General features: G+C 52.8%; 1 protein-coding gene across 3 annotated transcripts in view; it reads right to left on the bottom strand.

The window, feature by feature from the left end:
* Positions 1-716: 716 nt before the first annotated feature.
* The window catches only part of ZC3H18 (zinc finger CCCH-type containing 18), a 37,745-nt gene continuing 12,542 nt past the window's right edge, over positions 717-25,919 (bottom strand). For 2 of the 3 annotated variants that reach the window (XM_077309742.1, XM_077309743.1), the window contains exons 7-19: positions 24,521-24,553; positions 22,842-22,968; positions 22,350-22,618; positions 13,572-13,766; positions 13,213-13,338; positions 11,041-11,142; positions 8,595-8,738; positions 7,910-8,062; positions 6,956-7,116; positions 6,096-6,301; positions 4,844-4,943; positions 3,296-3,389; positions 717-1,632 (exon numbers count right to left, since the gene is read on the bottom strand). In XM_077309742.1, coding sequence (XP_077165857.1) covers positions 1,428-1,632; positions 3,296-3,389; positions 4,844-4,943; positions 6,096-6,301; positions 6,956-7,116; positions 7,910-8,062; positions 8,595-8,738; positions 11,041-11,142; positions 13,213-13,338; positions 13,572-13,766; positions 22,350-22,618; positions 22,842-22,968; positions 24,521-24,553 — 1,915 coding nt within the window. In that variant the 3' untranslated portion in view covers positions 717-1,427. The remainder of the gene's footprint in view (positions 1,633-3,295; positions 3,390-4,843; positions 4,944-6,095; positions 6,302-6,955; positions 7,117-7,909; positions 8,063-8,594; positions 8,739-11,040; positions 11,143-13,212; positions 13,339-13,571; positions 13,767-22,349; positions 22,619-22,841; positions 22,969-24,520; positions 24,554-25,919) is intronic. The other variant, XM_077309744.1, reaches the window with a different exon arrangement.

Raw genomic sequence — 25,919 nt, 5'->3', positions numbered from 1 at the left:
GTGCAGCGCCAGGGAAGAAAGAATGTCCAGGTGCTCAGAAGACTCTTCTTACAAGTGGAATCATGCTTGATTTGCAAGAGGAATTTGTACACCCCAATAGATTTTGAGGCGAGGGAGAGAACAAGGGAAAAGCAGCAGGGACAGAGCAATTGGCTGCCCAGGTCTTCTGGGCAAAACCTGGAGGCCTGCAGAAAACACCTGTGCCCCTCACCTTCAGAACAGCTCGCCAGCTTTCTGGCTGGTACAGAAGACAAGCTTCAGAACAGACCAATGACCCCCTCCCTGTCACATCCCAATTTTGAGGGACAGAAATACAAATGCATCTTATTTTGCAAATTCAGGTCACCTGCAGAGGCAGAAAGATTTCACAGAGAGTATGGGCTCACAATAATGGGTTTAAATTATGGGCGGAAAGGTACAGGTTTTTGACAGTAGGAGTTCAGCGGTAGAATCAGCTGCCTCGGGAGGTGGTGGAGTCCCTCCCGACTGCCAGTCTTCAAGCTGCAGCTGGTTGAACTCCTGTCAAGGATGCTTTAGGCTGGCCCTGCATGAAGCAGGGGGGTTGAGTAGATGGCCTCTATGGGCCCTTCTAACATAACAATTCTGAGATTCATGAACTCCCAAGGAGGGGCTGAAGTCAGTATAGTAAAAGGTGGACCTTATCAGGTACTGCAAGGCAGGGCTTGGGACGGGGACAGAACAGGCCAAAGAGGAGGAACTGTTTATCAAAATACTTTATTTTCAGTGAAACCCCTCCAAAAAATGGCCCACCTTATTAGACACACATCCTGACAAGACCTTTGCCTTTTCTTTTAAATCAACTAAAACAATCTTTTGCTTAAAATAAAAGACACAGGGGCATCTTCCAACCAGACTTCCATCGCAGGGAGATCGATGTAAATTGGTTTAGTTCCTGGTGGGGATTGGGGGGGGGGGGGGGAGGCAGAGAGACAACTTGTTGGGGGGGGGGGGGGGAGGGAGCACGGATGTTTCCGGAAGGCGACGGTAGTTTTCAGCTCCCTCCCTGCACAGTATGTAGAAGTGCGCGGCTGAAGACACCCGACAGACAGCAGAGCTAACTAAGGGAGACGGCCGTCAGCTAGCAGAGAGGAGGGAGGGGGGCAGGGGGGGCACCTGGCAGGGCTGCTGTTCAGAGTCTGACCGTGGAAAAATGCCACGGGGGCTGGCCACAGTGCCAACAATGTGCAGGTAGGGAAGGAAGACAGAGGGAGATCCAGATTTGGGGGGGGGGGGGTTTGTAGCTGACAAACTTCTCTTCTTTTTCCACCCTCCCATTTTCAATTGTTTAAAAGGAGCACAGCCAAATGAAAAACAAACCCCAGAACTGCAGAATCCGAAGTGGCTGCTTGTACGCTATTTATAAAAACACAGAGAGCAGTCTCTAATCCGGGGCCGGCCGGCGGGGCCTACGCTTTCCCGGGGATCTTGGCCCGCTTGCGGGCGATGGCGTCCTCCACGGCCTTCAGCTGCTTCAGGAGTTCCTCCCGCCGGGATAACGTGCTGGACTTGCCTGACTTTGCAGTAGCAGCTGGTGGGGCTGGATCAGCCCCCTTGCCTGGGATGCTCGTGACTTTGCTGGAGCTCTTGGACTGGGGAGACGGCGGACGCTTCCTAGGGTGGGGGGAAAGCACACGGCAGTGAGCACTCTGCCACTGAGCCACGGGGCCTTCCCCGGATTTTGACTCCTGCCTCTGCTGTGAGGAATTCAGCATTTACAGCAGAGCACTTATTCTAAGAAATGTGTAATCCCAACAAGATTCCCCCCACCACCCACTTTCCATGTTGAAACAGCATATTTCCAACCACCTGAAGAAACTATAACTTTGCAATTTTCCCTTTTGTTGGGGGCCCACTGGGGCCTCTTTCCCTCCCAATTTTGGGCAAAGTGGAGGTTTGCAGCAGGAGTGGAAATGGGCAGAAATCATGAGCCTATTTCTTTCTGCAAACCGAATTGCCTGACTGTGGCAGGAACAGGTCGCTCCGCACTTTCCACGGTGAACAAATCCTCTTTCCGAGCGGGGAGAAACAAAATCCCGGTTCCAAGTGAAATATAATGAAGTCCAAACCCTCTCAGCTCTGGAAAAACCCGAATAATATTGCAGTAAATGGCCAGATTGGAAGCTGTGATCTGGAGAGGGAAGGTTTGGAATTCTGGGATCGGGAGAAAGATCCTTCAGAGAGTGTGATGCTTTGGAGAAGCCAGAGAGTTCAGGAAGGGCTTCTGCAGGAAGGGACAGCCGGCCCAAGCAGATTTAAAGCTCGCTGCAGAACAAAATGGAAAGGAAGCCTTTATGGGGTCGTTTGTGCCCCTGACATCAGGGAGGCCCAGGGAGCAACGGCCTCTGTGATTGGCCCCCTCCTTGGAGGAGCGGCAGGCCAAAGAAGCTGCAGGGAAGGACTTGGGTGCAAACAGCGGAAGGAGCGGCTCAAAAGGCCTGGGGAGAGTAATTAAATCAATTAAATTAGTCTACAGGGTAAATTTAATGTGCAAGCTTCCCAGTTTCACACATTTCTTGGTCAGGAGGCAGAAAGGGGAACACCCACAAAGAGCAGGAAATCCAGAGGAGACGGAATACCCGAGTGAGGTATTCAGCTGCACAAAGAACCATCCTTCCCCAGAAGGACTACGCTCTGCAACATCTCTTCAAAGGAAACCTTGGCCTTCCCTGTAAGCCACGAAGGAAGGAAGCAAGAAGCATTCGCTTGCCTGCCCCACGCTCCCTGGGGTTGCCTCATGCCTTCAGACCAGACCAACTTTGTGCAACCTTTGCCTGAGGGCGGTCCCCAAGCCCCAGGAGTCACAGGAAGGGATCAGGCCCCGATGATACCCACTGGGGTACAGCAGCAGCTTAGCCAGGCAGAGAGCACCAGTTCCGCACCAGCAGGACGTGAGCGCACCCACCAAGGCCCTCCATGGAAGATCTTGGCTGGAACCTGGAGCTGCTGCGTCGCCACCAGTGGGGCCTGTTCTGCCCATGCAAATCGTGAATGCCCGGTAGGGTCCTCAGGTCTGCCACCAGAGTGCCAGGCACCACCCTCCTGCCACCTTGCCTGTGTGTATAATTGGCACACGTACGGGGGAAGGAATTCAGCCACCCCCAGAACCAGGAAAGCCTCCCCGGCTTCCAAGCAGGGCAGTGCCAGGAGATTCCCTGCCAAGTCAGATCGCTATCGGCCGCTGCCCACAGACAGGGAGGCCTTCGCAGAGCCTGCAGGAATAAAGAAGGCCGAGGAGCCAAGGAACAGCCAGCCGAGAACCGGGAGCAAAACTCACTTGTCGGCCTGAGCAGGGGAGGGCTTGAGATTTGGGCCCCGCTGGCGGTCTTGCTTGGGGGAGGACAACCTCCCGGGCTTCCTATCGCGAGGACCTGGGGCAGAGCAGAAGTGGGGAAAAAACAGGTCACATGAGCGGAGCAGCGTCATCCTGTGTCCAGAAAGCTCTGAAATCCTTGCAACACCCTTGTGAGGTAGGGCCGGTACTGCAGTCACGGAACCATGAGTGGCTGGACTGAGGCCGCCCACTGGAATTCCTGGAAAAGGTGAGATGGGAAGCTGGGAATTTTCCACCCTCTCGCAGCCATCAGCACTCTGACACTCTGCGGCTTCCTGGAAGACGCAGTTAACTGATGCCCTGAGGGAGTCACGCTGTTGGCAACAGGGAACCAACACAGAGACGGGCTCCGGGGGGCCAGCCCCGGCCAAACAGCCAATGCTGAAGGAATCTGGGTTAAGTGCTGGTCACCCGGTGCTCTAGGGCAGCTCAGCTTGGCTCAACTGAATCAGTCCCTGCTGGCACACAGCACAGCTGGGCAGCGCCCCCCCCCCCCCCCCCGTGTCCAGGAGAGCAAAATTCTAGAATCTGACAAGCAACCATGTGACCCAATTGGGCCAACTCCGGCAGCTGCAGCACAGACGACAAAACAAGCCCCTCCCTGGCTGCTCTTCTGGATGCAAACTCGCTAGGCCCTGTGTAAAACCTAAGCTATGCCTGGCAGGCTCACCGGCTGAACGATTTAAGACTCAGTGGAGGACAGGAAAAATCAAAAAGGATCCTGTGCTGGATTTCCTCTCTAACTAAAGGGTGGGCTCATTTGTGCGGATTTAAAGCATGATTTTACACCGAATTTCCCCCTCGACTTTGCTAAGCAATGATGAAAACTACCTGGCTCCTCTGAACACTTATATATGTCAGGTGTAGAATTAAACGGGGCATTTGTACTACCCAGAAGGGCACGTAGGCACACAAGCGTATGCAGTCTGTAACTTGATGTTCTACTGGTTTTGGGAAGGGCTATACGATGCACTCCTATAGTTTTCTTCACTGCGAATGTCAGAAGCAAGGACTGGCAGGCCTAAGATTAAGAAGAAACCACCTTGGCTCACACAAACCGAGTCTAATTTGGGAACACTCTGAAGACCTCAGGTGATAAAATCACACAGGTGAGCCCAAAGGACAAGAGGCCACTCCTTGGAGGTGGCCACTGGATCCCTGTACTTGCACAGGCATGCTAGCCTTCAGCTCCATGACGACAGTGTACATGACCTGTTATGCCATGTGGACCTCCACAAGATGTTTTCCCCCTCTACAAGGGGGAGTTGATAGGTAAACATGTGTGATTGATGTCCACTGGGTCAATTCTAAGATGTTTTTGATTATTGGATAACTTTAGCTTCTTAGATGCTTATAGAATTATTTGGTCTTAAAATTAAATCATCTTCTTTTAAATATGTTTGTTTAGGATTGTTAATGCTCAACCATTGGGAAAAGATTTTGTGAAGATGTTTGTGTGTTGTGCCAGCTAGCAGGGGCCCGCTTCCTCACCTCTGTCCGGAGACAGGTTGATCCGCTTTGCCGGGGGAGAGGCCTGCCTGTCTTTGTCAGAGGGCTCGTACCTCTTCCGGCTGCTTCCTTTGTCAGCTGCCTAAAAACAGAACAGAGACGGTTAGGGCAAAAGCCTGGCAGAGGAGGCTGGCACGGTCCGTGGGCCAACACCCCTGGCTGTGGGGAAGGTGGGCTTGCCCCGGTAGGGCTCCGATCCTGTGGGGAAGGTGCAATGCGTTCTTGGCCACCCAGCAAACATTTCAGCAAATGCTTCATACAGCCCTCTGCAGGCATGACATCGGGCTTCTGCTAGCTCTGAGCTTTCATGTGGGAAGCCACACAAAGCTATTTTGGGGGAGAGAAGCCATAGGTCTGCAGCACCAGAAGCACCTGAGAGAGGAGCATGATTTTCTGGGGAGCAGCTTTCAAGAGTCTATGCTGTCTTCTCATCTGGCTGGGGGAGCTCTGACTCCCTGGAGGCTTTTATGCCTGGAAAATCTTGCTCGTCTCTCAGGTGCTCCTGGACCTGACTCCAACTGCGCAAAAACAGACTCACACAACCCCAGGCCCTGCCCTCCCTCCATGCAAATGCAGGCACACATCTATTTAAGCAGCTTTCAGCCACGTCAGATTTTTTCCTCCTTAGCCCTGCATGGTCTACCTTGAGTAGAAGCAACTATCGGGTTTTCAGCACAGTAATGATAATAACTTGATCCCCCCCCCCCCCCCAATTCAGGCACCCTCCCTTTTGGGAGAAAGCAGGGCCACAAATGCAGCACGTTCTACAAAACATTAAAGCCAATTTTTATGTAAGGTAGCTGGATTTCTGTGCTCCAAACCCTAGAATTCCCAGCCCTGCAAGACACATCCACTCTGAGAGACAGGGGCACATTCTGCTAAATGAGTTTTGAGAAGCAGAGAATTATGCTGAGTGCTGAAGGGCAGCCCCCTCCGCAGCTCTTTGGATGTGGCCTGGGTCTAAAACCCAAATGGTGCTTCTCCCCCCAACACACTCTTGTGAACCAGGATGTGCTCTGGCATGGGCCCCGTTCAAACCAACTGCACTTCCTGGCAGACGGTGCCTGCAATGAATCAACATCGGTACCCCCCTTTAGCCGGAAGGTTTGCTTTCCTCTAAAGCAAGACCCTGGACCCCTGGAAGCCCCTGGCTGAGGCAGCTCCAGACTTGGCTCCCCCTCCCCCTTTGCTCCGAGGCTAGGGGTGGGGGAATGCCTTGAGGAAGGAGCCTCACCTTGTTCAAGAGAGTGAGTTTGATTTCTTTGTGGGCACTGAAGCCTGCTGGCTGCAGCTGAGGGGGCGGGGGCTGTTGAGGCTGGGGCAGCGGCTGGGATTTACTCCCTTGCACGGGCTTGGCTGGTTTGGGCGGCTGTGTAGGTGCGTCCCGTTTCCGCTTCTCCTCCTTGATGTTGCCGCTGCCTTCCTTTTTGGACTTGCCTGCTAAAAAGAACAGAACAGGCCTCCGTTAGCAAGGGAGAGAGAAAGAAGAACTGGGTTTTGTTGTATCCCGCTTTTCTCTACCTGAGGGAGACTCAAGGCAGCCTTCCTTCCTCTCCCCACAACAGACACTCTGTGAGGGAGGTGGGGCTGACTGAGCTCTCTGAGAACTGGGACTGGCCCAAGGTCACCCAAGCTGGCTGCATGTGGAGGAGGAGCGGGGAATCGAACTCGGTTCTCCAGATCGGAAGCCGCCACTCTGAGCCGTGGCCCCACGCTGGCCAGCCCCCACTTTTGGCTTCAGCCGCTTGGAATGTGCTCATGAGTTCCAAGTCTGGGGCACAGAGGAGCCTTTCCCAGCCGGCCCAAGAACCTTTAACAGAAAATGCCAGGGCCTTGTCTGGGGAATTTCACCCAAGCAAGGCCACCAAGCTACGAGTCCTTCCTGAATACGAAACTCCCTGCTATTGTCTGAGGATTATCAGGCGGTTTCATATCTAGGAAGAACTCAAGATGTCTTCACCCCCAAGGACTGAACTGGCAGTCTCCTGTTATGCCCAGAAGCTGTAACCCCCCCCCCCCCCAAATTTGAACAGTAGGATCATGAACAAATTAATTTGCACAAGGCAGAGAGAGAGACAGAGAGAACGAACCTACCTCTCTCCTTCTGCTGCTGTGCGGGGGGTGGGGATCGGGAGCTGGCTGAAGAGACCGGGCTGGGCAGGCCTGCGTACATGTCTTCCGAGTCCGCGCTGCGCACGGAGCTGCTACTGGAAGAGGCACTAGAGACAGACGAGACACTACTCACACTTAGGGACCTGGGAGGGGGGGCAGGGGAAGAGAGGAGTGCAAACAGCATTAGTGCCTGCAGTAGAGAGTAAAACCCACAAGGAGTGGCTGGATCAGGCCTCAGGGGATGCCAGCACTCCTTTGGCTCAGGGCGTAAGCTGCCCACCAGCTGCGAGCCACTCCTCGTCACTGGCTGAGAGGCTGTGATGTCACAGAATGTTCGCCCAGTGGAACACCGGCCAGCAATCCAAACTCCTCAGCAGGCAGGCAAGTCAGCCTGGGGGTGAAAAGCTTCACACAGAGGGGATCTAGGAACAGGAGTCGTATAGGAAGCAGAAGCAGCAGTGACTGTTCTCGGGTAAGTAAGGAGACTGCACATGCATGAGGTCACCAAGGTCACCCCCGAAGAGGAGGAATTTGGGATTCTCAGAAGCTTCAGGCAAAAAAGTCCAGCAGGTTAGCATCCTTGCCACCCCCCTGCACCCCCCCCGCCCCCACAACGTCTTCCTAGGCAAGATGCTTAAGGCATGCCAGACTTCTCCAGGCGCCTAAATTAAGGGCACAAACCCACGTAGGAATGAGGCAGAAGGGGAGGTTTTCAGAGAGGCCAGCAGGTGACCATGTTGGGCAGAAGGCCCACTCTGTGGACGGCTCAGAAGGCTCCGGCCAGATGGACGACGTCGATTCTCAGGCTTTCCCCATTCCAGTTATCGGCCAGTTTCAGGAAGCAGGCCTGGTGCTGGAAGGAGGCTGCCTTACCCCGCAGGTGCCCCCGCCCCCCCTTAGCCTCCCAGCCCTTGCAGAAAGAAGCGGGCCCCTCACCTGGATTTCCTGGAGCCAGAAGGGGACGCGGAAACGGAGGCGGACGAGGACTGGGAGTGAGACCGAGAGAGAGACCGAGACAGCGACCTTGAGCGGGAGCTGGAGCCGCTGTAGCTGCTGCCACTGCCGCTGCCGCTGAGGCTGACGGCTCGCCTGCAACAGGACCCCGGAGAAGCGGGTTAGGCACCTCCGCACAGAGGGGATGCTCCGGCCCGGCGTCCAAGCCAGAGCCATGTCATGCCATGTCCACCATGCCATGTGCCCATTACCAGCCACCTCCTCAGCTTTGCTCGGCTCCTTCTGAGGCCTGGGCTGATGTGATCTTTCCAAAAAGACCACAAGCGCACTGTGTGAATGGGAAAGTGACCATTTTCTCTGGTCCCACCCACATCGACACGGCTTGTTTCGTCCCGGCCCCCTACCCCTCACAAGAACACACGAGAAGCCAGCAGGCTAGGCCCCCAGGAGCCCTCCCACTCACTGCTGCGGCCAAAGCAAGAACACCAAGAGCAAAGAGCATCGCTGACCAGGCCTCGCGTTCCATCTCGAAGGGCCCAAGAGAAGCCGGGCTGGATCCGGCCAACCCAGCTGCAGCCAGAGGCAGCGATGCCCAGGGGGCCCCCCCTCCCCAGACAGCCCATGAAGCTCTGGACGAAGGCCCCGCCCAGCCTGCTTCCTCAGCTACCTCCTGGGGGGTGTCCTCGTTTGACGTTCCTTCCGCCTTGCTTCCCGGGTATCGCCCGCCTTGGCTGGTTCCAGAGCAGCAGGGGCAGTTTTCACGACGGGCGGGGGCGCTGGAGGGGCAGCGACTTTCTTCAGAGGTTTATCACTGCAGGAGTAAAAGGGCACCAGGTGAAGCCAGCAGAGGTCACTGGGAAGAGGGCTGGCCTTTGGCTGGATTTGGGGAATCCTGGCTTCAAATCTGGGGGGGAGGCGGAAGGCAGCAAGAGCTTAATTCAGGGGTAGTCAAACTGCGGCCCTCCAGATGTCCATGGACTACAATTCCCATGGGCCCCTGCCAGCGAATGCTTAATTGCTTAACTGGCTTAATTGGTTTGATGCTCGGCTCTACCAAATGCTCAACTGATGCACTTATGAGACGCTTTACAACGGGGTCCCCAACGTTTTTGCGCTGGCAGCCACCACTGGAACTGTGCGAAAGTCTGGGATGGGTGGGTCTAAAAGGACTGCCACCCAGGGAAGATCCTGGCAATATGACAAGGGCTGCTGCCCAAGCAATGTTTTTAAAAATCTACACAGCCAATCCAATCTCCAATGAGCCACCCAAAACCTCACTGGGGAAAAGAACTCCCCTGCCCCCCCCCCACTTTCCATTGACAGACAGAATCATTCCAAAATCCAGTAGGAGCGCCCAGAACAAGCTATTGAAGGTAGCAGAACTATTAAACCCCTTTTCAGATACTATTGAATGACAACAGCAAGGACAGATGAGCAATGGGGAAGGAATTATATACAACCTCATATGTATATACAATAAACAACCACAGGAGGCAGCAAGGGCAGCCAAGAGCCCTTTGGCCCCAGAGTGGGGCTTCCTGCCACAGAGCTGGGGAAAGAACCCAAGAGCCTCTACTCAGGCTGATAACAGATTCAATCAGGGGCCTGTGGGCAAAGGGATGCATGTTGCGGTGGGGCTGAACTGGCATGAACACGGAGCGGCCTCAGAATGCATCCGTCCATCGAGGTCAGTGCTGTCTACGCAAGAGTGCCAGGGTCTCCCACACAGAAGTCGTTCCCATCCCCTCCTGCCTGGTCCTTTTAGCTGGAGATGTCAGGGATCGAACCTGGGACCGTCTGCGTGGCAAACAGGGGCTCTGCCACTGAGCCAGAGTCTCTCGCCACCCCGCTCACTGGCGAAGCTCCTAGGGTGGCCTAGGGTAAGCCTCCCTCCCTCTAAAGGGAACAGTGGAAGGGATATTCAGAGATGCTTGTTCAACATCCGCATCTGCGTCCTTCTTTAACACGAGTGCAAATTCAGACGAGCCTCCGCTTCTTAAAACCACACCCCAACCCACTGATAAGGAAGGGGCTCCAGGTTCACAAGAACACGGAGGCTCTGGGGGCCGAAACTCACTGTGGGTCTTTGCATAATTGTTTAAAAACAATTGCTCGTGGGCAAGAAAGAACGCGTCCTCCTTGGGCCTGCTGTGTGTACTTTAGCTACGTGTGTCACGCTAACAAGGAGCTGGTGCGCTTCTGTTTGTGAAGAGATGATGTCAGTTTCAAAGCCAATATTTAAGCATCCCATGGCTGTTGTGTTTGCTTTAATTCATGCGCAGCCCTCACAATTGCTCTGGCCCACACTCCAGGGACCTGATCAGGTTCCTTCCTGGCTCTACGCAGAAGGGCAATAAAAAGGGCTAGTAATAACAACACAACAGGAAACACTCAGAAAGTGCTAAAAATACCTCCTCTGCTTGGTATCAGCTGCAATTCAGACCCCATGAGCATTCAGGAGGTTGGGAGAATGAAGGAAAAATAAACATTCACACACGCCCCATCACACACCTTTGGGACCTTCCCTTTTGGGCCTGGCACTCCCATAACGGCCAGGCCAGCGTTACTCAGGCCCTATAGGAGCAGCTCTGGCCTCTCCTTAGGATTGTCCTCAGTGGCTCTTAAGAGAGGGCAAAATGGACACATGCTTGCAGTTCCTGTGCCGGCATGGAGACACCCGACCTCCCCTGGTCAATTTGCTAAAGCGAGGTGGTCCCCAATCTTTTTGAGCCGATGACCACCTCTGGAATTCTGACGTGGCGGCGGTGGACACAGTCACCAAACAGCTGCCATGGGAGGCTGAGCCAATCACAAGGTGTCAGGGAGCCAGGAGACGTGTAGCTCTCCATTAATGGGATGCCTTTTAGCCTGGACAGCCAATCAGAAGCCCTGCTGGGCAAAAGCCCTGCCTATCTCCTCCCACTTGGTGGGTGCCAGGAACAGAGTGGCAAGCTGCACAGCCCCACCGTCACCACGCTGTGGATCCTCGCTCGAATGGCACCGTCCCCACTGCTGGTTGCTGCCGCTGCCTTTTGATCCAGCGAGCCGCAGAGAAAATGCAGCCTGGGCTTGGGCTGCAAAGCGCCTCGCCCGGAACAGGGGCAGAGCTTTACCTCTTTCCAGTCGGCAACGCAGGCTCCCCTTTTGCTTTGGCAGGAGGTTTATGCGGAGATGGCGTTGGGGATGGAGATGGGGAAGATGAGAAGGACTGCGACCTGCAGAGAGAGAAGAGGGCGTGAGACCTGCCCCTTTGCGGCAGCAGAAACCCCTCCCCCGCTCTGGGTCAGCGGATCTATCAACGCGATGTGACTTCCCTGGGCAAGGAGGAGGGCTGCAAAACTTGTACCAGCTGCTCTAGGCTCTTCTGCAAACATAACGACAGGAGAACTGAGCATGTGAGAAAGCTCCAGAAGAGCTTCCCCTGGATTTGGAACTCTGGATCACCCAGTGAGCAGATGATGGCTTCAAGTGTGCCCAACACTCCCTGTGCCACCCTCAGGCCTGCTGGCGTCTGCAGTGCTCCAACTCTAGCAAGTGACCCAACCTCGAGAGGGGGGGGGGGAGGGCAGCCTCAGCCTCCGGGAGCCTCCGTTTTCTCCTGGGGGTGGATAAGCAATCAGCTTCCAGGGAAATTTCAAAACGCGTAGGCAACGCGCCTCACGAAGGCTGAGGCCAAGGAGTGTCTGCCAATGTTTCCAGGAACCAGGAGTGGCGCATGTCTGCGCCCGGCGTTGTCTCCTGGCCCCTTTCCCTCTGCACGGCATCCGATGCCACAAGCTTCCCTGAAGCCCTTGAGCATTCCTTGGGAAAACCCCCGGAGGGACCTTGGAGGAGAGGATGATGCAAAAGGAGGCTATTAAATTGGTGGAAGGAAAGGGGGGGGAGGGGAGTGCGCTCGGGTCATTTTGGTGGTTACCCAACAGGATGAGCCTTTCCTGTCCCCTGTCCGGTCCAGGGAAGAGCCCTGTATGGCGGGGTCCTCCAGGGCTCCATGAGGCAGGCCTCTTCCCTCCCTAGGACACAGGGGCTGAGCTTTGCTCTCCCACTTTGAGCCAAGGCATGCTGCTTCTAGTCCAAAGCTCTTGGCTGCGAGCAGCTTAAATGATAGGTGGGTTCTCTGGGAAGAAGGAAAGGCCGTGCAAGAGAGAGCAGACAAATAAGACTTTTGTGGGCCATTCCCAAAATACAAAAAGTAAGTTGGTGGCTCAGAGCAAGTCACACGCTTCCCTGACTTTGTCGTGGGGTGCTATAAAAATTCCCAGGCTTTCCTGCAGAGCCGCCCTTGTTAACAGAGAAGACGCTTGTGAATCACAAGATGGCCACAGGTGTTTACATTGCCACCACACCCCCCCCCCCGTCAGATAAGGGATGACCATTATGGGTACACCCAGGCACTTTGCCATCAAGCACCATTTCTGGCAGAAGCAGCCAATGCAAACATGCGAACCTCTGACAGTTGTCAGTTTGGCCCTGTGCCTATGGAGGAAGTGGCCCTTACGTCTGGTCACATGCTGAGATGTGGTGTAGCTAGGAGGAGTCACAACAGTGAATGGCCCTCATTAAAATTCCAACCTAGAGATGAAAAATTTCCAGAAATTCTGATGCCATGGAAAAAAACTCATTATTTTCTCCTAGGGCAAAGCAGACAATTCTAGTAAAACCAAAAACATCTGCAATAGTTACTGTCCTATAAAACCTAAACTAACCCTGCCGAGTTTTCAAGATCTTCGGGGGTGATGTGCCTTTGCCTGCCTCGGCTGGTCTTCCTTGGTGGTCTCCCCTCCATGTAATAACAAGGCCGACCCTACTGAGGGTCTACGGCAGGGGTAGTCAAACTGCGGCCCTCCAGATGTCCATGGACTACAATTCCCAGGAGCCCCTGCCAGCATTCGCTGGCAGGGGGCTCCTGGGAATTGTAGTCCATGGACATCTGGAGGGCCACAGTTTGACTACCCCTGGTCTACGGTCTGACAAGGTTGGTCCAACCTGGCTCCCCAGGAAACCCTAGAGATGGATGTTTTCATCCCTCTTCCTTGAAACTCAGGACATGGCACTGCTTCTTCCGGAAACGTCAGGGAAGGTGAAGCCGAGGCTATGGCGGGAGAAGACCTGGAGTGGTGCGGGAGCCCCTCCACTGAACAAGGGCACCTGCCTCCAGCAGTCCATGCTGCCAGGCAACCGTGGACCTTGGCCCAGGGTGAGGCCACATCGCATCCCTTCCTTTGAGCTCACCCCTTCCGTGCCTTGTTCTGGCAGGACTGAGTGCCAACCAAGAAAAACCATACCTGGATCGACTGCCTGAGAAGGAGCTGTGCCTAGAAGAGCGACTGGAGTAGGAGCTGTATGACGACGACCTGGATCGGGACCGTGAAGAGCCAGAGCCAGAATAGGAGGAGGAGTGAGAAGATGACCTGAGCCGAGAAGAGAAGAGACAACACTGCAACTCTCGTGGTGAGATTCCCGAGCGAGGGCTCCCATGTTCCAAGGACCTCACAAGCTCTCTCTGTGCAGAAGTCCCACCTCCACCCACTTTGGAGGCCCTTCTAGGTTCACACGGTCCCAGTCCCCTGCCAAGCCCTGCCCCACATCCGGGAGCTGCGCCATGTGCCCTCCCTGCCTGGGTCTAGCCCTCTCAGCAGCACACCTCGAAGAGCCAGAGGCGGATCCAGAGGAAGCAGAGGTTTTCCGGCGCCGGCGAGCCCGGCTGGGCGAAGCAGACATCCCGTGTTTCTTCTTGGGAGATTTGGATCGGCGCCAAGGGTCCTTCCACTCATCTGCTCTCTTGGACTGAGAAGGGGTGGCCGTCTCCTTCTCCTTCTTTGGTGGCTCAGGCTGGCGGCTGGAAGACAGGCAGAAGCAATGGGCGGTTGGGGGTGGGGAGGAACATGCTCTCTTCCATTTTGTTGGCCCAGCCCCACCTCCTGCACCTGAACGTGTGTCCAAAACACAACCTAAGTAGTTGCCCCTGGCCAGGATGTGATCTGGCGCTTAGCTGGGAAGGAGTGGACACCCCACGGCTGCCTCTATTTGCCTTCAAGGGCCGGCAGGGGCAACTGAGACAGCCCCACTGGACTGCTGCGGGAGCTGAAGGACAACAGACTAATCTGGGCAGGGTACAGCTCTTCCCCCTCCTGATTAATGCATAAGGGGGGGGGGGCTGGATGTCATCTGGAACTGCTGCCTGAAAGAGGCAGCCACAGTTAATAGCCACACTTTTGAAAGCGCTGCTGCTGCTGCTCTCTCATATTCAGCCAGCAGCTGGTGGAATCTTCCATTCATTTTATTTATCTACAGTATTTATATTGTGACTCTCTCACAGGGACTCAAGGACACACTCCAGAAAACGGGGCATTCAATAAACCATGCATGAGGATTGTAGAAGCCTGGCAGAGGCCATGGATAGGGGCTCTCCTAGGACAGGGGTAGTCAAACTGAGGCCCTCAAGATGTCCATGGACTATAATTCCCATGAGCAAACACTGGCAGGGGCTCATGGGAATTGTAGCCCACGGACATCTGGGGGGCTGCAGTTTGACTACCCCTGTCCTAAGCCCTACAGGAGGTCTTGGCTAAGACCCCTTCCATACTTGCTGGGTTGTCCCTGCCCCTTGCTGCACAGAAACAGTTGACTGCATCATTCATTTTCTCTTGCAGGGATTCTTAACATTCTAAGAGAGGCCAGCTGGAAATCCAACAAACTGCCCTCAGGGCTACACGTGTTCCCCCCACCTCCCCAGGGGTCCGAAGCCTCTGAAGGCTAGTGGGTAGAGGTGAGAGAGAGGCGTGGGGAGGAGAACTCAATTTTGAGGCTGTCACCATCCCAATTCTACAAGAAGTTTCTCTGGCAAGGCAAAGGGACCTGTTCTGCCAACCCTGCAACCCGATCACAGCTCACAGCAGTTAACCCTGGATGGGTGCCATGAACAAATCCGGCCGTGGCCGTGTTAAGACAGGTTACTTCATTGAAGAGGAAGCCAAGCAGAGAAATCTGGCCCCAGCCCAGGACAATGGCCTTTTTTTCGTTAAGAAAAAAAAAAAACAACCCTTGGAATGCAAATATTTGTGCCGTGCTTTTATGCGCTTTGGAAAATGAGCTAGTCAGAGAAAATTCCTCCCTCCCCCTTCCTCCAAGCATGACATCAGGGCAGCTACTGACTGATGTCCTAATCTTATTGGGCAGGAAAGGCCGCTGACGTGACCTCTGGGCGCTTTGGGGATCATTGCTAAGATGCTACACCTTGGGAAGGCAGAAAGTCCGTCGAGAGCAAGGAAGTAAAGCTGCGGGGTTTTTTTGTTTGTGTTGGTTTTTTTACAAGAAAGGTGACGTGCTGACATAACCCCCAAGTTTCCCAGGATTGTCAAGAGGAAATGGAAGGGTTTGGAAGCAATTGCTCACACCTACCCCCCTCCCCCTTTTTTTAAACAGCCTTTGACATTCTGCAGGTGGATAGGAAAGGAAGCTTTACACAGGACGCAAAGGGGACATGGGAGACACATGCAGTAGCTAAAGAAGCACTGGAGCTAAGAGGATTGTGTTCTTATTGCCGTAAATGCGTGGAGTCTCCCATCCAAGGACTCATCAGGGCTGACCCTGCTTAGATCCCAAGGTCAAGGTAGCCTGGGTCGCTCAATCTTGGGAATTCAGCGGGGGGGGGAGGCCCTGGTTAGCACGTGGAGGGGAGACCCCGAGGGGGTCCACGGTCGCTACACAGAAGCAGGCAACAACAAGCCACCTCCGAATGTCTCTTGCCTGGAAAGACCCATGGGGACCCCATACATCTGCTGGGGCTTGATGGCCAAAGAAGAGGAAAAAAAACCCATGCAAGGCTCCCCAACAAACAGCCAGGGCTTCTTATGCAATGCCAGAAGAGAAAAATGTGGGCTCGCTGGAGCATTTCCTGCAGTCATTCCAAGGAGGAAAACCGGACCGAGTCTTTTATGACTAACCAGGAGGGGACTAACTCCTAGGAAAGAGTGGAAGGCTTGCGTAAATTTGCCCTTGCTCCACACTCGCCCCGCAAGGCCATGACTCTGCCTGCCTGCCTGCCAGCCAGGGACGGTCATGAAATTACAGTTGCGTGACCTGATTGCTGCCGCTCCCTTCCGGCACCAGCTAATCTGTTCCAACACTTTCCCGCTTACCGTGGGGCCTTGAGGGACTTCTGACTCAGATGGGGGCAAGGATGGGTAAGGCAGAAGCAAATTAAAGCACTCGGTTCCATGGGAGGGGGGAGGAATGAATGCCCCGTACGGCCAGTGGAGAGTTCTTACTGCTGCGTGGATTTCTCACAGACCCCAGCATGCTCCGTCAGAAGGTGAGGCTTAAAGCTTCGCTGACAAGAAGTAGCCGTTACGTGAATGTAGGAGCCAATGGCAGCGGCAGGAGAACGCCTCGCCTTCTGAGCGCGAGGCTACTGAGTCCGAGGACTTTCCCAGCCAGCAAACGGAGCTGAGCGCCTGCAGGGGCAAATGGGGCCATTGGACACCGCACGGGTCCGACTGCATGGCAATGCGGTGCCCCCCTCGACCTTCTCAGCTCCAACTCTTCTTACTAGCAGGGGCTGTCCAGAGTCGAGACTCTAAGGAATTCTTGGGATTGCCTTCTGCTTGCAAAGAGCAAGTACTAACTTGCAGCTACTCCTATGAATCATTTGCATCCTAAGACAGGAGGAGGAGAAACTTCTGTAAACCTTCCCAGCCTGCCGCCTGGAGGCAATCGCCACCGGCTCGCCATGCGCCCGCAGATAAGGCTGCCGGAAGCAGTAAATCGGCGCTCCAAAGAGGTGATGCTCAGACAGCATCGGGGGGGGGGGGGGAGGCATTCTCCCTTTCACGGCCTCAAAGTTTCCATGCTTCAGCAAAACCCTCCCCAGGTGGGTGGTCCCCTGCATCCGGTGGCCAAGCTGGAATTCATGAGAAGGGCAGGCTCCACCAGCCTTGGGCTCCACAGTGACAGGGAGTGGCCCTCCTCTCACTACGGAAAGTAATTGTCCCTCTTTGGGATGGCTGCGAGATTATTCATGGTCCATATCATTCATCTTGTGCTACCAATTCGTCATCAGTTGGGAATGGGTCGCATTGACTCTGGCTGGATCACGCTTTTCTTTGTGCTCTCTCGTATGTATTTGGCCCTTGTGACATGACTTTCTATTTAAAAAGCACCATGCCAACCCCTCCAAACCTACGGGGAACATACACTGACCTGTTGAGCATCGCGGCAGAGTGGGACCCTGCCTACCAACATGCATGCTGATTTCTAAAGCACCACAAGACTCTCTTCCGTTTTACCTGCAACCGACTTAACAGGAATCTCTCCCTAAAGGACTGGATTATGTGGCCAAAATCTCTAGTCCATTGAACTGCTGAGCCAAACTTAGAGCGGATCATTTGACTGGTCATGTTTGGGCAACATGTGTACGTGTACTTATTTATTTAAAACATTTATTAGCTGTCTTTGTCCTTAATGAGCACAAGGGGGCTTACAATATAAATAAAATAAACAAAACTGAGTACGTAAAAATACATACAACCAAAATTTAAAACCACAATGTAGCACCATTTTCTTCACATGCAATTCTACATAAAACTGCCTTCAACGGCCCCCTGAGGACTGAAAGGGGGGGGGGGGCAGGGGAGACTGCTCCGTAATTGTGGGGCCGCCACTGAAAAGGCCCTTCCTTGTATACCCTAAAAAGAGATGGGACAGGGGGCTGTTATTTCATTTTTGATTTTATACTGGAAACGCTTTCAACCATCGTAAGCGCCGCCTTGAACCACAAGGAAAGATGGGATAAAAATACTTTAATAAAGAATAAAAGCACAGAGCATAAATCTGCCTGGGCACACACACAGTCCTTGACATCGCCACGACTTAGGAGATGAAGATCCAAGACTCTCTCTTACCCTTGAACCACCCTAGCAGGGTAGCAGCTTTCTCCACCAATTTCTGGATTCCAGCTGGCGCACATAAATAGCATTGTTTGCCTGCACTTCCAGGCCCACTGCTGCCTCCGTTTTCAGTCGGGCAAAGGTTGTGGGGAAGTCCCCTCAAAAGCCAAGGTGAAGTCTGTGGAGATGACGTCGTAGCGGACACAGCACACCTTCTCCAAGTCACCGCTGAGTGGTGAAACAGCTCTGTTGCATCATGTCATTTCCTGGCATGGAACCTCTCAAGTCTGGGATTCAGAAATACTTGGAAACGGACAAGGCCCTCTTCCTTCAGAGGCAGCTCTGGGGCGGGGAGGGGGGGGGGAGATGCTGTCCTTCCAACAGCCCTGCTCAGAGAGCACGGCTTGTGTGGAGGAACACAGCGGAGAAGGGTCTTCCTAACCAAAGAACGGCCAAGAGAGAACTGAAACAGACCAAAGGAAATACTTCTTTACACCATGAGCAACTGCGACGTGAGAGCATGCAGAGATGGACACAGGCTTTAAAAGGGGATTAGACAGATTCATGGAGGAGAGGTCTACCGATGGCGACCGGCCCTGGCGACTAAAAGGGAACCTCCCCTTTTTGATGCAGTCAACCTCTGAATCCCAGAAGGCAATATCAGGGGAAGGCCTCGGCCTCCATGTCCTGCTGTTGGGCCTCCAGAGGAACTGGTTGGCTGCTGTGTGAGACGGGATGTTGGGCTAGAGGGATGACTGGTCTGATTCAGCAAGAGCTCTTCCTAGGATCTGCCGTACTTAAACAAGCAGATCTTTTGCCAGGGGATTAAAAGGGGGCGGCAAACAGAAGTTATCAATGCTGAAAGGCGGTGCTTTGCAGGAGAACGCAGAGAGCCCTGCCAAGAACAAGGCGACCTCATCAACAACTAAGTGGGCTCATAATATTCTTGCAGATTATAAAAGCAACTATGTAAATCGAAGGTTGGGGGAGGGAGGGAGGAAGGGAGGGGAAGAAGTCCATAGTGAGCACGAGACACAGGCCTTGCAATCTGCATTTTAGACTCTGCAATTTGGTTTGGACCAAAAACAGTCCAAAACAAATCTGTTTCACGAAAAGACTCGTTAAGTGGACACAAGAGATTGCAGGAGCAAGTGTTTGAAGACCTGAGCGGCTTGCCAAGTCACATGCACACCTGGGCAGCACCAGCCCAAGATAATGCAAGAGTCTGGAAGCTGCCAAGAACTGCGGCAGGATTCAACGATTAGGGAAAGCACAGGAGTCTATAAATAGCCCCAATGAATGAGAAGCCACTCCCACTCCAAGGGAAAAGCCAGCTAGAGAAACAAAGAATTTCTAAAGATGTTACACATTAAACAAAAGATGGCAAAAATCAAATCTCTCAGTTATTCTTCTATGGAGTTTTCCAGAGAAGACAAGCACTTCCTGATCTCTGTTGGCCAGCAAAAGTATCACTGTTGGTTAACTGTCCGGAAAAAGCACCAATGTCCCGGTCAAGATCTACTCAGAGGAGAGCCAGGAATCTGGATCCCGGTTTGGGGACCCTGCGCAACGGAACCTCTGGAGGACAAATGCTCCCCCCGAGTGAGGGAAACTCTCCTTTCATGCCTCTCCCAAACTGTTACGAAGCAGGTCTCAGTAACGCCCAGTGATAAATCACTGTGATGCGCTTTGTGTGGACAGGGCAGATAGTTCAGAGCAAAGCAAGCAGGCCTAACAGAAGTACCCTGGTCGCCAGCTTGTTGCTGGGGTCACTTCAGGGAGGGGCCATGGCCCAGTGGCATGGCATCTGCTGGGCTAGCAGAAGGGCCCCGGTTCAATCCCCAGCATCTCTGCGTAAAAGGGCTAGTTAGAGTGACTCCTCAGTGGGACAGGCTTTGTTGGGAGGAGGTGGGCTCCCCTCCTCTGGAGATTTTTAAGCAAAGGATGGACAGTCACCGGACAGTCTATGAATTTAGGTAGACTGTGAGGGGGAGGGCAGGAAGGGATGACCCAGTGCTTGGCTCTCATGGCCCCTTCTTGTATGTCCAGGGCAATGCCAATAGCCACACTGGGTTCAGGAGGTTTTCCTCCAGACAAGATTAGCCCAGGCATGCTGGAGGACTGTTGCCTTCCTCTGGGCATAAAGGGTCACGGAGGGAGTGAGGAAGGATGTAGTTGTGAATTTCCTGCATTGTGCAACGGGTTGGACTAGATGACCCAAGAGGAGCCTTCCAGCTTTGCTTCTGTGTCCCCTTATTGGACCCCCAGAGGAACTGGTTGGCTACTGTGTAGAAGAGGAAGCTGTCCTAGATGGATCACTGGCCTGATCCTGCTTGGCTCTTATTGCTGTTCTTACCAGGGGAAGGCCTCAGCCTCTCTGCCCTGTCATTGGACCTCCAGAGGAATTGATTGGCCACTGCGTGAGAGGATTAGGCAGACCACTGGCCTGTTCCAGCAAGGTCCTTCATATGTTCTTATGGCAGATCTGAACCTAGTCCTGCACTCTAACCACCATCTATATGGCTCCGATATTTTTAAAAACAGGTATATATTTTAAAATATTGTGCCTTTTGAAATTAAAAAACAAAAACAAAGCAAGATTCCATGCCTGACCAGGAATATTTTAACCCAATCACTCCAATTCTCAGCAAAATGAGGGTCCTTCTTGTCAGATGCTTGCTGCGTTCCAACTAGCCCTTCTCACATCCAAGATTAAATCTTGTCTTTTGGAACCGAGGAACCTATTTAGAGCCAGACAATGAAACGGAGAACATCTCCAGATAAAATAATATTTTCTATTCTGCTCTTCAGCTGCAATTGAGCTGTAGCAGTCACAGAAAAACAGGCTTGGAGAAGCCCATTCGTCTGGGGCAAATGGAACTGGTGGGGATTGAACCTGAAACTCTCTGCATGCTAAGCAGAGGCACTACCACCGAGACATGGTCCCTCCTTAAAGAGTCAGAAAAAGAAAACATGTTTTTAACGGCCTTTCCTCATCATCATCAGATCATAATTAAGACGATCAATTTTCACAGACTTTCAGCTCAGCTGTTAAATGCACCAGCCTCTATTCTGTGCAGTGACCGGCTCTTGGTAGGCCGAAACTGAATTTAAGAAATAAACAACAACAAAAGTTTTTTTTAAGCCTCTCCAGATAAACTAAGGCCACTCTTCAGAGGGGGAGGGAGGGGGAGGGACAGCATTTCCTCGCAAGGAGAATTAGGGGTGCTTCAAAGAGCAGTTGGGGAAGCCGGGCTTTTAGTAATCTGTGGGCTTTTCAGTCTTACATCAACGGTTCTTCAGGTGCTTATTCATCAGCTGGGCATGTTATGTAATTACAGAGAAAAGGCAGTTGGGACTCATTATGCTTTCATGACAATGCTCAGGCTCCAGTCTATGAGGCAGACTATGAAACTAGAGGGCCAGAGAAGCCATGAAGCCATGAGGGCAAGGAGGGAAGGACAGAAGCTGGTGGTTCTGGGCCTCAAGAACCCCAAAGCCTCAGCTAACGTCCAATGCTTCCTATAGGGAAGATGGAAGACTTTGGCTGGTTGTGGCTACAAAACCTATAGCAAACACTTTCCTCTCTTGCTATGCCACCTATGCACACACAACATGAAAGCCAAACAAAGTAACCTGGAAGGGCTCTGTACAGAATTATGCAAATCACTTACTGCGCTTGATCCCATCTACGTGGGGCAATTGAGTAATAAGTGGGGCGAAAGGAGGAAGAGAGGGAACCAAACCGAGAGAGATTGGGGTTGCAGAGTCATGGGAACAAACAAACCCAGGAGCACAAAACGTGGTGGTGGAGAGGGACGCGCCTACACTTGCTTACTACAGTCAATAACGGCTGGCATAACAGATCAAAGCGGTTCACAGATCACAATTGGGGAAAACAACAACTAACAAAGGGGCTGGATGTTCTGTGGCTATCACCCTGCACATGTACGACTATGGTGGGATGTTACCTATGAGCCACCCCCACCGGATGGATTTCTGCAGCATCACAGATGAACACAAACTGTTTGTGGGGAATGTAACTTTGATGCATGCCGAATCTTGGGGGAAAGGAACTCAAGGCAAAGGAGAGTCTGAAAATCTCTTCTCCAGAACTATTGAAGCAGAGTATCTGACGCTGCTCTGTTTGAATCATACTTTCGTCTCTGTGAGAAAGGCAGACTAGAAATGAGGTCACTAAATGAAGATATAATTAATGCTGCACAGGCCAAGCCCTGAGGCCAATTGGTTGGGTTACCAAAGGGCACCCTAAAACTAGCGTCATTCACAGTAGAAAAACTCCGAAAAGGAAGCCCAGAGCCAACGTGTTACACTAGTCCATTTTCCAGCTCATCTAGCCATTCCCAAATGGCTCTGCTCCTTCCCTTGGCGGCCAGCCACCTCACCTCAGCCATGCCTCTGCATTCCACGGCACATCTGTTGCAGCCAACAAGATTAAATCTTGCCGCTTTCTTGCTATTTCAGGAGCAGCACAAAACCACAACACCAGCTTCCAGCAGACATGCCGTCCATACCTTGGTGGCTGCGGCGATCTTGGTTTTGGTTTCTCTTTCTCTTTCTCCCGCTCCCTCTCGCGGTCCCGGTGCTGGCGGTCCTTCTCGTCCCTCTTGATGCGTTCCCTCTCCCTCTCCCATTCTTCTTTCCTCCGCTGGCGTTCCTTGTCGCGCTCCCGCTCCCGTTCTCGCTCTCGCTCCCGCTGCCGTCGTTCTCGCTCCCGCTCCCTCTCTCGCTCCCGCTCCCGTTCCCGCTGACGGTTCTCCCGTTCCCGCTCTCGTTCCCTTTCCTTGTGAAACAAAAGACAGGTCAGTCTCCCAACTGCACCACTTATGGTTCTTCAGCAACATGGAATCTCTTCAAGCTAGCGGCTACCTTGGGGTAAACAGCTCGAGGCACCCAGGATCTGGGCCAGACACTGGAGGAGTCCTTGCATGGGGGCTGGGGGTGGGAATCTACCCAATGCAGAACAAGCATCCAAGGCCATCAAAGGAGGAGGTGCAGAGAATTACCTTGCTCAGCCTGTAGTTCCGGTATGGATCTGGATCTGTGTACTGTACCCTGAAGTTCTCGTATTGCCCACCTCGCCAGAAACGTTCTACTTCCTGATCGTAATAGGGATCCGGATAGGGGTCAAGCCTGCACAGGGGTCAACGGAAGAGGTTCATTCGATACTTTAGCACAGGGGTAGTCAAACTGCGGCCCTCCAGATGTCCATGGACTACAATTCCCAGGAGCCCCTGCCAGCGAACGCTGGCAGGGGCTGCTGGGAATTGTAGTCCATGGACATCTGGAGGGCCGGTTTGACTACCCCTGCTTTAGCACTTCCAGATCATTCTGTTAACTGACCCTTATCTGAACACAAAGAACTTCCTGAAGTATCCTGGAGGGCACAACTTCCATGTAGAAGAGTTACTAAAACAGGTAAACCACACAGTGTCTTCAGAGACCATCTAATAGACCTGAAAGATCACTCTTGGAAAAACCGTTCACTAATCATGCCTTTCCCAGGTATCTTCTGATCCCACTGACAGCCAAGAAGCTGGTTCCAGCTGCTGCCTCTGCTGAGCATACAGTCCGCAAGCACTCACTCCTAGGGGGAAAATCATGGCTACACCCTAGGCGCTACAGCTGCATTTATGACCATGTGAGCATATGTGCCATACTGACAAGAAATGCAGTAGCTAGAGCTGGGTCTCTGTCGATCGCAGGAAGGAGCTCAGAATGGCACAAGGGCCCTGGTGGAGTCTCAAGAGTTCAGCCAGCAGATCTCACTGCCCTGGATGGCCCAGGCTACCCAATCTCATCAGATCTCAGAAGCTAACCAGGGTTGGCCCTATCACTATGAATACGGGGGTCTCTATGCAGAGGCAGGAAAGGGTAAGCCATCTCTTGATGTGAAAGCCCAATGAGGGATCCCTTCCACCAGCACTACCTACAGGTGTTCTGATACCCAGCAATATTCCTGCTACTTTTCTTTTTCCTTTAAAAAAAAATTTAAAGCAGGGAAAAAGTCCCGCTAGTGGCAGGGATGAGGAAATGACAGGCACTATGGTATTAACTGTTTTAGCCTTTTTTTGTTATTGATTGTTGATGTACACCACCCTGAGCCAGTCTCTGGGAAGGCGGTATATAAACTAATGAATAAAATAAAAATTACTAAAATGAACAAGAGAAAAGGAAGGGAAAATGGCAGCAGTTGTGGCAGGAGGTTCAGAAATCTCCACCTTCCTGGCCACACTGTTGGGTGAATCTGCTTTGACTTCCATCTTTCCTGAAAGATTACGGCAAATCAGGCCCGGGAGACACCAAGAAGAACTCAGGGAAACCACAGATGGAACCAGACAATGTCACGTGGACACTCTGAAAAACTCAGCTGCTAATATGGCAGCCAAAGTGGGCCAAATTTTCCGTGGACGCAGCGACAGGAGCAGCTCTGCTGGCTGCCCTTCCTTGCCTGACTTCTCCAGAAAATGTGCACCGTTGCCTGGAAGAGATGAGGAATGCAACTGTGACTATAAAACACCTGGAAGTCTCCAATCAGATGATGCTAAAGCAAGACTTGGTCAGCTGGAAAGCCTGCCTTTACGCAACTGCGGATATTGAACGGAGAATTCCTAAGAATTAGGAGGGATTAAATAAAAGCAACATAAGCCCGCCGGGAAGACAAAAGAGATTAGGGGCTGCTTACCCAAAGTTTGTGTTCTCTTTGATGTCCGCCTCACTGGAGTTTTTCAAGAAAAGGAGGAAGAGAGAAGAAAAAAGAGAGAGAGAGAGAGAGAGAGAGAGAGAGAGAGAGAGACGCGTGAATTCAGCCACTTTCACACTTCGAAAACTGATCTTGGCACAAGACAAAAGTAGTTCGCAAACTTCGTGTTTAGGGGGGAGGAAGCACAAGAAAAGGGTTCCCATTTTGGGGCACGAATACCGACACCCAGAGCACGATATTCAGAGCAACGCATCCATCCGCAGAGTTATTCAACCTCTCTGAGCACTGAAAAACAGTAGCCGCTGACAGCTTGGCCAAACCGGTGTTTTCTCAAAATCCCACCCTCCCCCTGAAGTCCCCCAGCAACTCACAGCCTCTATGTTTCTGGTGGCAGAAAAAAGAAAAAACAGAGTGGGGGATCCGCTGGCTCTAGCCTCGACCAAAAGCCTGTCAGAAGAGCCCCGTCTTGCAGGCCCTTCAGCTCACCCTCCCTCCCTCTAATACAGGGGTAGTCAAACTGCGGCCCTCCAGATGTCCATGGACTACAATTCCCAGAAGCCCCTGCCAGCGCTGGCAGGGGCTTCTGGGAATTGTAGTCCATGGACATCTGGAGGGCCGCAGTTTGACTACCCCTGCTCTAATAGGTCAGATCTAGCCCAACTCAAAGTATTAGTTCTGACATGAGAGGGGGGCCTTTTCAGTGGCAGCCCCACAACTATGGCACAACCTCCCCAGGGAAGGGCACCTGACCCCCTTGCCGAGAGGGGCAGTCTGATAAATCAAATTACAAATAAATGAATCTTTAGGAAGCAGCTGCATTTGATTAAAGCAGTCTGAAACGGTGATTGTGAATTTTGGCTTTGTGCGTTTTGTTAATATGGTAAATCACCTCGAGCTCCATAAAGCAGAAAGGCAGCTCATAAATATTTAAAGTAAATTAAAGGCAGCTCATATAATATTTATAGTATATTAAAAATGAAAACCAACGGTGAGCTACTGATCTACTGGGGTGACTCATGAAAGCTGGGATCAGCAGGGACGACAAGCAGGGCTGTGGCACAGCTGCTCCAGGGGGGTTTAAGGCAGGAGCCCCGCTGGATCAGGCCAGTGGTCCCTCTAGTCTGGCATCCTGCTTCCCACACCCGTCAAGCAGACGCCTGCAAGGCCCACAAAGGCAGCACACCACGAGGCCATTGAGGTCCAAAAGTTAATCACGTGCCATCTAAGCAAGCGCTTTCTTTGGCCTGCCCTGAATTCACTGGATCCCAGGGGCCCAGCTGCGAGACAAGACTGCTAAGACTCCACTGAGCCAGAGAGTCAGGGCTGATGCAGCCGACTGTGCATGGGAAGCGGAGTGGCACACCCGTTCTACATCCAAATA

The sequence above is a fragment of the Paroedura picta genome, chromosome 14, assembly GCF_049243985.1.
Source record: "Paroedura picta isolate Pp20150507F chromosome 14, Ppicta_v3.0, whole genome shotgun sequence".
Classification (NCBI taxonomy): Eukaryota; Metazoa; Chordata; class Lepidosauria; order Squamata; family Gekkonidae; genus Paroedura; species Paroedura picta.
The sequence above is the reverse complement of the archived record's forward strand: the minus strand, read 5'-3'. Positions and strand labels throughout refer to the sequence as shown.